Raw genomic sequence first — 11641 nt, 5'->3', positions numbered from 1 at the left:
GCGGCTTATGTAGAACTGACAGAGCTGACAACTATCACACTAGTGACTAGGTGTCTTCTCTACTCCCCAAAGGAAGCCCATCTCTCCTAGCAGTCCCCCCTCATCCTCAAAGGAAGCCCATCTCTTCTAGCAGTCCCCCCTTGTCCTCAAAGGAAGCCCATCTCTTCTAGCAGTCCCCCCTCGTCCTCAAAGGAAGCCCATCTCTCCTAGCAGTCCCCCCTCGTCCTCAAAGGAAGCCCATCTCTTCTAGCAGTCCCCCCTCGTCCTCACTCAGAGCCCCTGGCCACCCTAACCCTCACTGAATTTACTATTTCTAGACTTTGCTTATGAATGGACTGACTCACCTAACCTGTGGCCTCTTGACTGACTTCTTTCACTTAGCCTAATGTTTTCAAGGAGGGTCCATATGTAGCATGTAACAGCACTTTGTTTCTTTTCACTGCCGAACAGTAACTCCTCATACAGATTCACCCACATTTTACTGATCCATTCTTGAGTTGATGGCCTTTTGTTAGTCTGTGCGTTAGACTTTGATGAATAATGCTGCAGTGAACATTCATGTCCAGGTCTTTAGTTATCTTGGGTATATACAACCAGTAGGATTAGAATTACTGAATCATACAGTAATTTTATGTTTCACATTTTGAGAAACCACCGAACTCTTTTCCAACACAGCTACACTGTTTTACAATCTGCAGTCTTATTCACAGCAAATGAATGTTGCCATTTCTGTGCAGCCTCTCCAACGTTTGTTAATGTCTTTCTTCTTATAGCCATCCCTGTAGATGTGAAGTGGTATCACATGGTGATTTGTCTTTCTATTCCTATGTAACATTCTGCATTTTAACAATCAGTCCCTAGTTCTTTCTTCCAGTGATAGAAATTTAATCCATTTGTCATTTAGGGGCATACATAAAAAGAGACTCCTGTAAGGTAATTCCATTGCTATTCTAAGAGCCAAAAAAGTGTTCATTGTTTATCTTGAGATGTGAAGGAAGAAAGAGGGAGTACAAGGGTAAAAGACATTGAGGAAACCTATCAAATAATCTCCCCCTTAACTTAATTCACTGAGAAGACCTAAAGGGGAAGAAGTAGGTACAGGAGCCGAGCAAGAATGGAAAAATTGAGTGCTAAGTGGAATGCTAGAAGGGAATTTAATCTTAAGAAAGGGATTACCCAACCACAGAGAGCACCCGCTTGGATTTAGACAATCATGTAACATGTTGATGACATTGATTAGTGAGTGACGTGCTTAGCTGAAGAGTGGGGCTGAGAACGTGTGCCTGGAGCTAAGAAAGTGATCATTGAGCATTCCCTGCTTGCTAAGCAGTGATTGTGGCAGTAGCAATATTGTGTTGAGTAAGACTGATGGAGACCTCTGTTCTTTTGCAACATTTTCGTGTGGAAACAAAATGGACACGTAGACAAAAGTAGAGGAAACAATGAACAAAGGCTCACAGATAGTTGTAAAGAGCGCCGTTTGTGGCAGCTCCCGTGGTGGCAGAACAGCTTTGGGCAGCCGACGGTGATTTCCATACCCTGGTGTGTTCATGTCCGCGGGTCACACTCACTTATTTTCTGTTCATGTAATTTCACTTTTTGTATCTAGATATAGCCACTGTGGATAAATGGTAGACGCAGAATATTATACTCAAGAGTGATTATCTAGTTGCTTTTCGTTGGGACTTGTTCATAGTCTAGTTTTCTTAATTATTACATTAAAGGACAGAAGAAGGAAAGAACAGGCATATTCTTTGACTCTTCTCTTTTTGAAAATTTGTAGATGGCACCAGGAGGAGAAGTAGAGATGGGTCAGCATCTGAAGAGAATCAATTTAGTGACGATGAATACAAGACTCCTCTGGCCACACCTCCGAATACTCCACCTCCCGAGACTAGCAGCAGTGGTGGCGAGAGGACACCCTCATTTTCTGGAGTTGAGTTCAGTGAGGAACAACTTCAAGCACATTTAATGAGCACAAAGATGTACGAAAGGTACTCCCTGTCATTCATGGACCTCCAGATCATGGTTGGACGAGTGAAAGACAACTGGAAACATGCTCAGGGTATTGACGTGGGACCCACCCATGTGGTAGAGAAGTTCAATGTTCATCTACAGTTGGAACGCCGCTTGATTTATACGTCAGATCCCAAATATCCAGGAGCAGTGCTCTCAGGCAACTTACCAGATTTAAAAATCCATATCAATGAAGACAAAATATCTGCTCTAAAGAATTGCTTTGCTCTTTTGACCCCCTCAGAAATGAAGACTTCTGACACTCAGATTAAAGAGAACATTTTCTCCCACGAAGGACAGCGGGGAAGTCTGCAAGATTCAGTTATGAATTTAACCCAGAGCATCGTGATGTTGGAGCAGCATGCTCGGGAGGTCCTGGTGGAATCTCAGCTCCTCCTTGCTGAATTTAAAGTGAACTGTATGCAGCTTGCTGTTGAGAGCAATGGCCGGTATATTTCCGTGCTCAAGGTATTTGGTACCAATGCTCACTTTGTGAAGAGGCCTTATGATGCTGAAGTCTCCCTAACTGTTCATGGTCTTCTCCTGGTAGACACCATGCAGACATACGGTGCTGATTTTGATCTTTTGATGGCTTCACACAAGAACTTGAGTTTTGATGTTCCAACAGGAAGCCTCCGGGATAGCAGGGCCCAGTCTCCTATCTCTGGACCCAATGCGACCCATTTAACTGATGCAAATGCACCGAGCGACCGATCAGTGACTAGTGTTTCACTTGACCAAATTCTTACCAAAGAACAAGAGTCCCTCATCAAGTTGGAATATCAGTTTGTGAGTTCAGAGTGTCCCTCGATGAACTTAGACAGCACTCTCCAGGTCATATCGTTACAGGTGAATAATTTGGATATCATCCTGAACCCAGAGACAATAGTAGAACTGATTGGTTTTCTTCAAAAATCTTTCCCCAAGGAAAAAGATGATATGAGTCCTCAGCCCTTAATGACGGATTTTGAAAGAAGCTTTAGGGAACAAGGCACTTACCAATCCACATATGAGCAGAACACCGAGGTTGCAGTGGAAATCCATAGGCTTAACTTACTGCTCCTGCGGACAGTGGAGATGGCAAATGGAGAGAAGTATGGCAGGAAAATTGCCACTGCCAGTATAGGTGGCACCAAAGTTAATGTCTCAATGGGCAGCACATTTGATGTGAATGGTTCTCTTGGCTGCCTGCAGCTTATGGATCTGACACAAGAGAATGCTAAGAACCAGTATGTTGTCAGCATCGGGAATTCTGTAGGTTATGAAAATATCATCAGTGACATTGGCTACTTTGAATCTGTGTTTGTCAAAATGGAAGATGTAGCCCTGACCGAAGCTTTGAGTTTTACATTTGTTGAGCGATCCAAACAGGAGTGCGTTCTCAGCCTCAAGATGGCGTCCTTGCATTACAACCACTCTGCGAAATTCTTGAAGGAGTTGACATTATCCATGGATGAGCTGGAGGAGAACTTCCGGAGTATGCTGAAAAGTGCAGCCACCAAAGTCACCACAGTACTAGCCACCAAAACTGCCGAGTACAGCGAGATGGTGTCGCTCTTCGAAACGCCACGGAAGAGCCGGGAACCTTTCGTCCTGGAAGAACATGAGATCTATGGGTTTGGCCTCGCTGCGCCTCATGCTGACACTGTCAAGCTAATCTTGAACATCAACATCGAATCACCTGTTGCCTCTATCCCTCGGAAGCTTGGGAGTCCTGAGTTGCTCGTAGGACATCTGGGACAGATATTCATCCAGAATTTTGTGGCAGGAGATGATGAATCCAGAAGTGACCGCCTGCAAGTGGAAATCAAAGATATTAAACTATATTCTTTAAATTGCACACAATTGGCAGGCAGAGAGGGCCCTGGGTCTGAAGGAAGCCGGACAGTGTATCCTCCATCTGGGTCTGCCAGTGTCAGTAGTCAGGAGGAAACTCCATTCACCCGCCATGATTTCTTTGAATCTTTGCATAGAGGTCAAGGTGAGGAGCATGACTCTTTTGTCTCATTTAGTTTTAAAGATTAAAACTCCAGCTCAATTAGGACTTGGCTTAAAATGCCACCATCCCCAAAGAAAGGTTTCTTTGAACACCTGTTCACCTACCTTTTCCTATTGGGTAGGTTCATAGGTTTGCAACTTGTTCCACTTAATGGTGAGTTTGACAGAGTGAGACATTTTAGTTTTTTAAGTGGTCCCTTGGAAATCTGGTGAGCGCTCATCTCAAGAGATGCTTCTGTTGATGAAGGGGTTCTGTTAAAAGCGCTGTTTAACTTGGTCAGATAGCCCCAAGTTGTGGACTTCTCCTAGTGAAAAAGTATGGCTCAAGGCAGCAGGAGAGATCAGGATGAATGTAGTCTGTGGATGTTACACTTTCCTTGGGATGCCCCACCCTCTGTTTTTTCAGGGTTAATCCAAGGCTCTAGGAATAGAATGCTTGTGTTTAAAGCCTAGACTTGATAAGCTCAAACCGAATGGTTCATCCTGTTCTCAGAATCCACAGACACCAGGTATGCTTAACAGCCTGACTTCATTTTTGGGTTAAGAAATGAATGCACTGCAAGGTGTTTTCTCTGGTTCTCAGGTCTTAATTCACTTTGATTTGGTTACATGCCGAGAGATTGCTTCCTCTGTTTGGGATCAAAGAGGTTCATTTACGTGGAACCTTATATTACCCCTGATTCCAGGGTAGACTTAATAAAAAAGGGGGAAATCTTGTATCGGGAAGCTAGATAAGGATGAGCAATTTGGTATGGGAAATGCCGCCTTGAAAGGCCAAGAGAAGCATGATGTCAACCCTGGCAGGGATTTGTGATCCCCACCTCGTGTTTTGAAGCCAAGTGGAGCAGCATGTCATGAAAATAGTCTCCTTTTTTGTGTAAACTAATCTTGTGGTTCTGCTTGCTGTGAATTTTGATTTGGGCACAGGCGTCAAAGTCTGTACGCAGTCATAGAGCCCGCTGCCAGGATGCCTCACCCTCCCAGTCTACGAGTACCCCGTGGGCTCTGTGTTACCTACTCTGCTCTTAGTCAGCAGGACTGAAGCAAATAGTAGTGTTTACAGCCTGTCATTCCTCCCTCTCCTGCCAGCATTTCACATCCTGAACAACACCACCATTCAGTTTAAACTGGAGAAGATCCCAATAGAGAGAGAATCGGAATTGACCTTCTCCCTTAGTCCAGATGACCTGGGAACTTCTAGCATCATGAAGATTGAAGGGAAATTTGTTAATCCAGTTCAGGTAAGACAAACAAACAAACAAACAAACAAACAAACAAACAAACAAACACTTGTTGATTTTCATGTCAGGGAAGTTGAAAGCATTTTTTAAAATGACTATATTAAAGCAAAGGGTCTGGTCTCCTTATGATTACTTCTATTGGGTAAGAAATTTCTGTATCCCAGAAAGATTTTGAATCCTGCCAATGAATAGTGAATATACATATGTTCTGGCAAAGTTCAAAGCCAAACAAAGAAGCAGCAGAGTTTAAAATTACCTTTTCTATGTGAAGCGTGCAGACCAGCTTTGTCAATGACACTTGGTTTCATTCATTGAACCTGTAGTGCAAAGGGTAGGCTGGTGAAATACCAATTGAGCTTCCGAAATGTTGGAGTCCTTTCTGTCAGCATCGATTTTCTTTCTTCTTTATTAATCTGATTGCCCTCTGGTTCCTTTTGGCTCACTGTCTTCATCCCTAACACAGAGGGAGCAAGAATAGACGCTGGTGTAGTTATGGCTGTCACCACGGGCCCATCATTTGGCTTATTCCTTTTGTCGTAGTTTATATCTAGAACTGCTAGGCTCCCACTAAGATAGATTATGAGAAACGACAAGGTTTTATTAAAAGGAAGTAAATGAGTTCAAGGAGGTATCATTAGTGCTCATTACTGTTGCTGAGCACTGTTCTGAGAAACTCAGAATGCTTTTACTCTGTCATCTTATCCCAGGGAAATTAGTCTTGTTAGTCTTCTTCCTGTTGCAGGGAGAGAAACGAGCTGCTTGGAGGAAAAAGGCAGAGCCCTAATTCCATTGCCGTTCAGAAACAGAATTATTGCTTAAGAAGTCAGTCTCTCGTTCCCAGGAGGATGTAACTCTTGTCACATTTGTGACACACTGGACCCAGCCTGTGAGACAATCTGATGACCTGAACTGTTGACAGATCCTTTCAAGAGAGAATTAGGCCTGCCCCCCCTGAAATGTAATGGGGCAGGATAGGCGTTTCTTATTGATGTAGATGCTTATAATGTGTGTGTGTGCACGCATGTGCATATGCATACATCTGCCACTCATTTTCCATCTAAAGCTTAATTTTTCCTGATTTAGCAGAGCGTTAGACTATGTTATGAAGCGATGTGTAAATGACAAAACAATAAAGATAGGCAGGATATTAAGGCACAGACCCAAGTCTAAGGCAGTAATGGGCCCTCAGCTCTGTCTTTTAACAGGTGCTTTGGAGCGGCTTTGCTTCTGATGGATGTTTCTTTGTTAACAGCAGTAGCTCTTGAGTGAGGGGCTTTCCTCAAAGCTTTGCCTCCTCAACCTTTGCTTTTGCCTCATCAGCAGGGGCCCCTAGAAGTTCTTCACCTTAAACTTAACACGTGAAAGGAGAGCTGTTTATAGCCTATTGACAACATTTTTTTGGTTACCATTGACTTACTGTTTGTGATGAAAATATTTCTTGAGCATTTTTCAAGAAATGCGGACAGATTTAAACATAGACAAAAATGGAAAAGTCTAATGAGCCTGTATACCCGTATCACTTAGATCAAACACTTCTCAAGATTTTGCCACATTCATTTCATCCATCTATTTCTCTTTCCACTCCCCCACCCCACCCCAACCCTCCTTTGGGGAAATATTTTAAGGCCAATCCCAGACTTGATGCTGTTCGTACTCTTCTGTGTTCTATTATATGACCAAAATGCCCTTCTTGTGCCTTAAAAATATTAATGAAAATTCTTTAGCAGCATCCTCATTTTAATCTGTCTTCAAATTTCAGAGACGTATTTTGATTCTCTTACAAAGGCCTTTTAAATGTTGGTTTATCTGAATCAGAGTCCAAACAAGACCCACCGACTGTATCTGAGTGATAGAATCTTTTCAGTCTCCAGTAATCTAATTTCTCGCTCATTTTTTCTCCTCATGCCATTATTTTGTTATAGAACCTACATCAGTTGGCCTGTAGAATGTCCCTTCTTCTGGATTTGGCTATTTATGGTGTCATCTAACTTGTTCTGCTGTATTTCCAGTAATTTGTAACTTAACCCTGTAGGTTTAAGTAAATCTAAGTTCTCTTGCTTTTTTGGCCCGAACATCTCAAAGGTGGTGGGAGGTAGAGGTACATATGTCTGGTTGTCTCTTAGCAATGCTAACATTGATTATGTGCATAGGTGGTAAGAGCTGGATCCCTCCATTAGGAAATTCTCTGTCAGCTATTCATCTAATGGTTTATTCCACTGATTAATTTTGTTGGAAGAAATTAACTACAAAAAACTCACTGCCAGAGAGTTGATGCTGAGGCTCGTAGTGACCCTATGTAGAGTATTTGAGACAGTAAATCTTCTGGTTTTCTTAAATTTATTTATCTTTTAAACATGACACAAGGAAAGTGTGAAAAGTGGTGCAAAAGCTCAGTGGAATAAGAACTCCTGGTTTTGGGAGGGATGAAGAGGGAGATACTCAGAACCTTTCTCCAACCCCCTCCCTCCCCACCCCCAACTTGATCATAGAGGATTAATCATGTGCTTTGTGGATGTGATTAGAGGCTGTAAATCTTTTGGGACCAGACAGCCTCATCTTTCTCCTGAGAATTGACGGGTGGGTTTGAACTCTTGACCTTGTGGTTACCAGTCAATGCTATAGTGATTTTCTAATCAATCATTATTTAGACCTTGATTGGAATCCTGTGTGTGTTTTTTTAAGTAAATTAAGTCTTTTTCCTGGAAAAAAAAATATTTTTTTCCAAGTCACAGGCTTTATTGGGCAGCAAAGTATGCTGGGCTACTCCCTGAAAATATTTTTAATAAAAAGTATTAATTCAAAGTAAAGGGGAAAGGAAACATTAAATACTCATTAGCATCATTAAAAAGTACCTCTTCTTTGTTTAGTAGTGCAGAACATAGGTTGTTAAACTTATTGATGGTGATCAGCCAGTTTTCGACTCCCTGGGGTCTTGTTTCCCAAATCTATGGTATATTCCAGTCAGATATTTGGCAATGTTCTCTTTCATTTCTGCAGTTGTCTTTGTGATTTTGAAAGAGTGACTGCTGGTTCAGTCATAGGAGGAACAGCTTTTATTCAACAGGCATTGTCTTGTGGGGAGGCCCTTGTAAATGGAAATGAGGCAGTGAGAATGAAGAGGCAGAAAAGAAGCCAAAGAGTTAGATAACCCTTGTTATCAGTTTTCCTATCACCTGGTGGGGAAGCCTCACAAAAGTCAGCTTTGAAAATTTCTGGGCAGTACATCTGAGTGAGTTGATAATAGTTGTGGAATAACTGGATTTTTCTCTTTGAATACAGGTGGTGTTAGCAAAGCATGTGTATGAGCAGGTTTTACAAACGCTGGACAATCTTGTGTATAGTGAAGATCTGAATAAGTTTCCGGTCAGTGCTACCTCCTCACCTTGCCCTAATTCTCCTCTGCCTTCCCTCAGTACCTGTGGAGAACCTTCCATTGAAAGGAAGGAGAATGGATTGTTCAGCCACTCCAGCCTTTCTAACTCCTCACAAAAGTCCTTGTCTGTGAAGGAAGTGAAATCCTTCACTCAGATTCAAGCCAACTTTTGTATATCAGAGCTTCAAGTTCAACTAAGTGGAGATCTGACTTTGGGCGCCCAGGGTCTTGTGAGCTTAAAGTTTCAGGATTTTGAGGTGGAATTCAGTAGAGACCACCCTCAGACTTTATCCATTCAGATTGCCTTGCGGTCTCTGCTAATGGAAGACTTACTGGAGAAGAAGCCTGACTCCAAATATAAGAACCTGATGGTGTCCCGAGGAGCCCCCAAACCATCTAGCTTGGCCCAGAAAGAATATCTCTCTCAGTCTTGCCCTTCTGTGTCCAATGTGGAATATCCCGATATGCCACGGTCTCTTCCCTCCCACATGGAAGAAGCTACTAATGTCTTTCAGTTATACCAAAGACCCACCTCGGCATCCCGGAAAAAGCAAAAAGAAGTCCAGGACAAGGACTACCCGTTAACTCCACCACCTTCTCCATCAGTAGATGAGCCCAAGATACTTGCTGGAAGGAGTAAATTTGACGACTCCTTGGTCCACATCAATATATTCCTGGTGGATAAGAAACATCCAGAGTTTTCTTCCAGTTACAACCGAGTTAACCGCAGCATCGATGTTGACTTTAACTGCTTGGATGTACTCATCACACTACAAACCTGGGTCGTGATTCTAGATTTTTTTGGAATTGGCTCTACTGCTGACAACCACGCGATGAAGGTGCCGGCTGAGGACGTGTTGCACAATGTGAAGTTAGAGTCAAATCCTTTGCTAGAGCCTGAACTTCAGGATCCGATGAACACTAAGCTGGATCTCAAGGTATCTGTTCTTTTTGTCTTCTTTTAAGACTGAGTTTGGATTTATTAATTTACATGTTGGCTGTGAAGTGGCAGGAGTTGTAGTTAGCACTTGCCTGAGCCGATCTGACTTTAGGGGGTGTGGGGGGAGCGGGAGATGATGTGAATCAATATCAACTCCAGGCTGATCCCTATGAGGTAGAAGTCCGACATACCTCATTTCCAAACTTCTTGCCAAGTTTGATACCAACCGTCCCTTCCATGGCACTCACTCCTTATCTGCTGGGCTCAATCATCTTTTGCAATGGCCACACACAACTCAAAAACCATCCTTAAGGGTAGGTGGTTTATTAAGGAAGTAATAGTACAAAGCAGAAATAGGATCAAGCCACTACAACTCAGAATTGGGATGAGGAAGCAGGCAGCTCTCTCAGCCCTTCGCAGCCATGGAGACTTCTGTCTCTTGGTACTGGCCTCCTCTTCCCATTTTCTCAACCTTTTTTCCTCCTCGTTATTCATTCATCAAGTATCTACTGGGTGCTGACTTTATGGCAGGCTCTGAAGAAAAAGAAGCAAGGAAGGTTTAATCTCTGCCATTTGGGAGCAGTGCATGCTGGTTGAAGTTTGAATCTGCTCTCTGTTTCCTCCTCTCAGTCAATGCTTACATCCCCAGTGATGGTCCTCGGAGCATGTGGAATCACCTGCCTCAACAAATCCTACACATACTACTCCTTTTCATAGTTACAGTTGCTATGTGATGATGTAGAAGGTATTTGTAGCAAAGGATGTGGTTTCTAAGCCAGGGGATTGTTTTCTATTTATAGTTATCCTTAGGAAAGGAAATATCTGATACATGTCTCTGACAAACAATTCTAGATGCTTTTCCAGTTGATCAACCAGGATTTCTGTTACATACTGATCAAAAGACAGTAAGCATGATTCTAAATAATGTTCATCACTTTGCCTTGACAGATGTCTGGGGGTCAGACTATATACTTTGAATCTGTGTTAGTAGCAGAATACTGCAACATTAAATACACATGCAAAAGTGAAAAAAAATGTTCTTAGTAGAAAGAATTTACCAACAGAAACCAGACAAGGGCACCCTAAAGAAGACCCCACAGATTAGATTCTTCAGCTGAGTTTCTTTTCCTGTCATGTCTGTCCCCGCTCACATTCTAGTTTGCCCGACTTTAAAAAGCTAAAACGGGTACTGTCAAAAGCTTTACTTTAAAATATCCCGAGCTTTCATGCATCTCCCTCGAAATACTTTTTTCTTCCCCCAGTAATGCATGGCTTGCTTTCTGTTTCATGTTCCTAGGTCCACTCACTCTCTCTGGTGCTGAATAAGACCACCAGTGAGCTGGCTAAAGCCAACGTGTCCAAACTAGTGGCACACCTGGAAATGATTGGTAAGTGGGGAAACTCAGACTTATAAAATCTGGTAACGATTTGAATCTCCAGATCCCAAATCTGATTGTCCTCATGGGCTAAGAAAAGTGTGGTCAGTGGCTTATCTGTGGTTATTGGCTGGATTGTGATTTGTGGCTGTGGGTCCCAAATACTGGTTTTAGGTATCAGAATCATCTTCAAAGCTTGTTAAAAATGCAGATGCCTAGCACACTCCACCCCTCTCTCCTCTCCCAAGAATTTGAATCAGGAGGTTGGAATGGGCCATGGCATCTCTCTATGTTTTTAACAAAGTATGTGGTGTGATTATTTACTCCCCCCAACCCCCCCAAACCAGGACATTTAAAAAAAATCATTTTATTGGGGCTTGTACAACTCTTAAAATCACAATCCACACATACGTCCATTGTGTCAAGCACATTTGTACATTCGTTGCCATCATCATTCTCAGAACATTTCCTCTCCACTTAAGCCCTTGGCATTAGATCCTCATGTTTCCCCTCCCTCCCCGCTGCCCCCTCCCTCATGAGCCCTTGATAATTTACAATTATTACTTTGTCATATCTTGCCCTGTCCAACATCTCCCCTCACCTACCTTTCTGCTGTCCGCCCACAAGGGAGGAGGTCACACACAGTTCCCTGTAATCGGTTCCCTCTTTCCAACCCACTCTCCCTCTACCCTCCCAG

The 11641-nt window shown here is 42.8% G+C and overlaps 1 protein-coding gene across 1 annotated transcript in view; it reads left to right on the top strand.

Annotated features, from left to right (window-relative positions):
- The window catches only part of VPS13D (vacuolar protein sorting 13 homolog D), a 280525-nt gene that overhangs the window by 38649 nt on the left and 230235 nt on the right, over positions 1–11641 (top strand). The window contains exons 18-21 of the mRNA XM_045298953.1: positions 1784–3997; positions 5104–5255; positions 8535–9566; positions 10866–10956. Of these exons, the coding sequence (XP_045154888.1) occupies positions 1784–3997; positions 5104–5255; positions 8535–9566; positions 10866–10956 (3489 nt within the window). The remainder of the gene's footprint in view (positions 1–1783; positions 3998–5103; positions 5256–8534; positions 9567–10865; positions 10957–11641) is intronic.

Source organism: Echinops telfairi, unplaced genomic scaffold (assembly GCF_000313985.2).
Source record: "Echinops telfairi isolate 266 unplaced genomic scaffold, ASM31398v2 ScPeMD7_7457;HRSCAF=8495, whole genome shotgun sequence".
Taxonomy (NCBI): domain Eukaryota; kingdom Metazoa; phylum Chordata; class Mammalia; order Afrosoricida; family Tenrecidae; genus Echinops; species Echinops telfairi.
The sequence above is the reverse complement of the archived record's forward strand: the minus strand, read 5'-3'. Positions and strand labels throughout refer to the sequence as shown.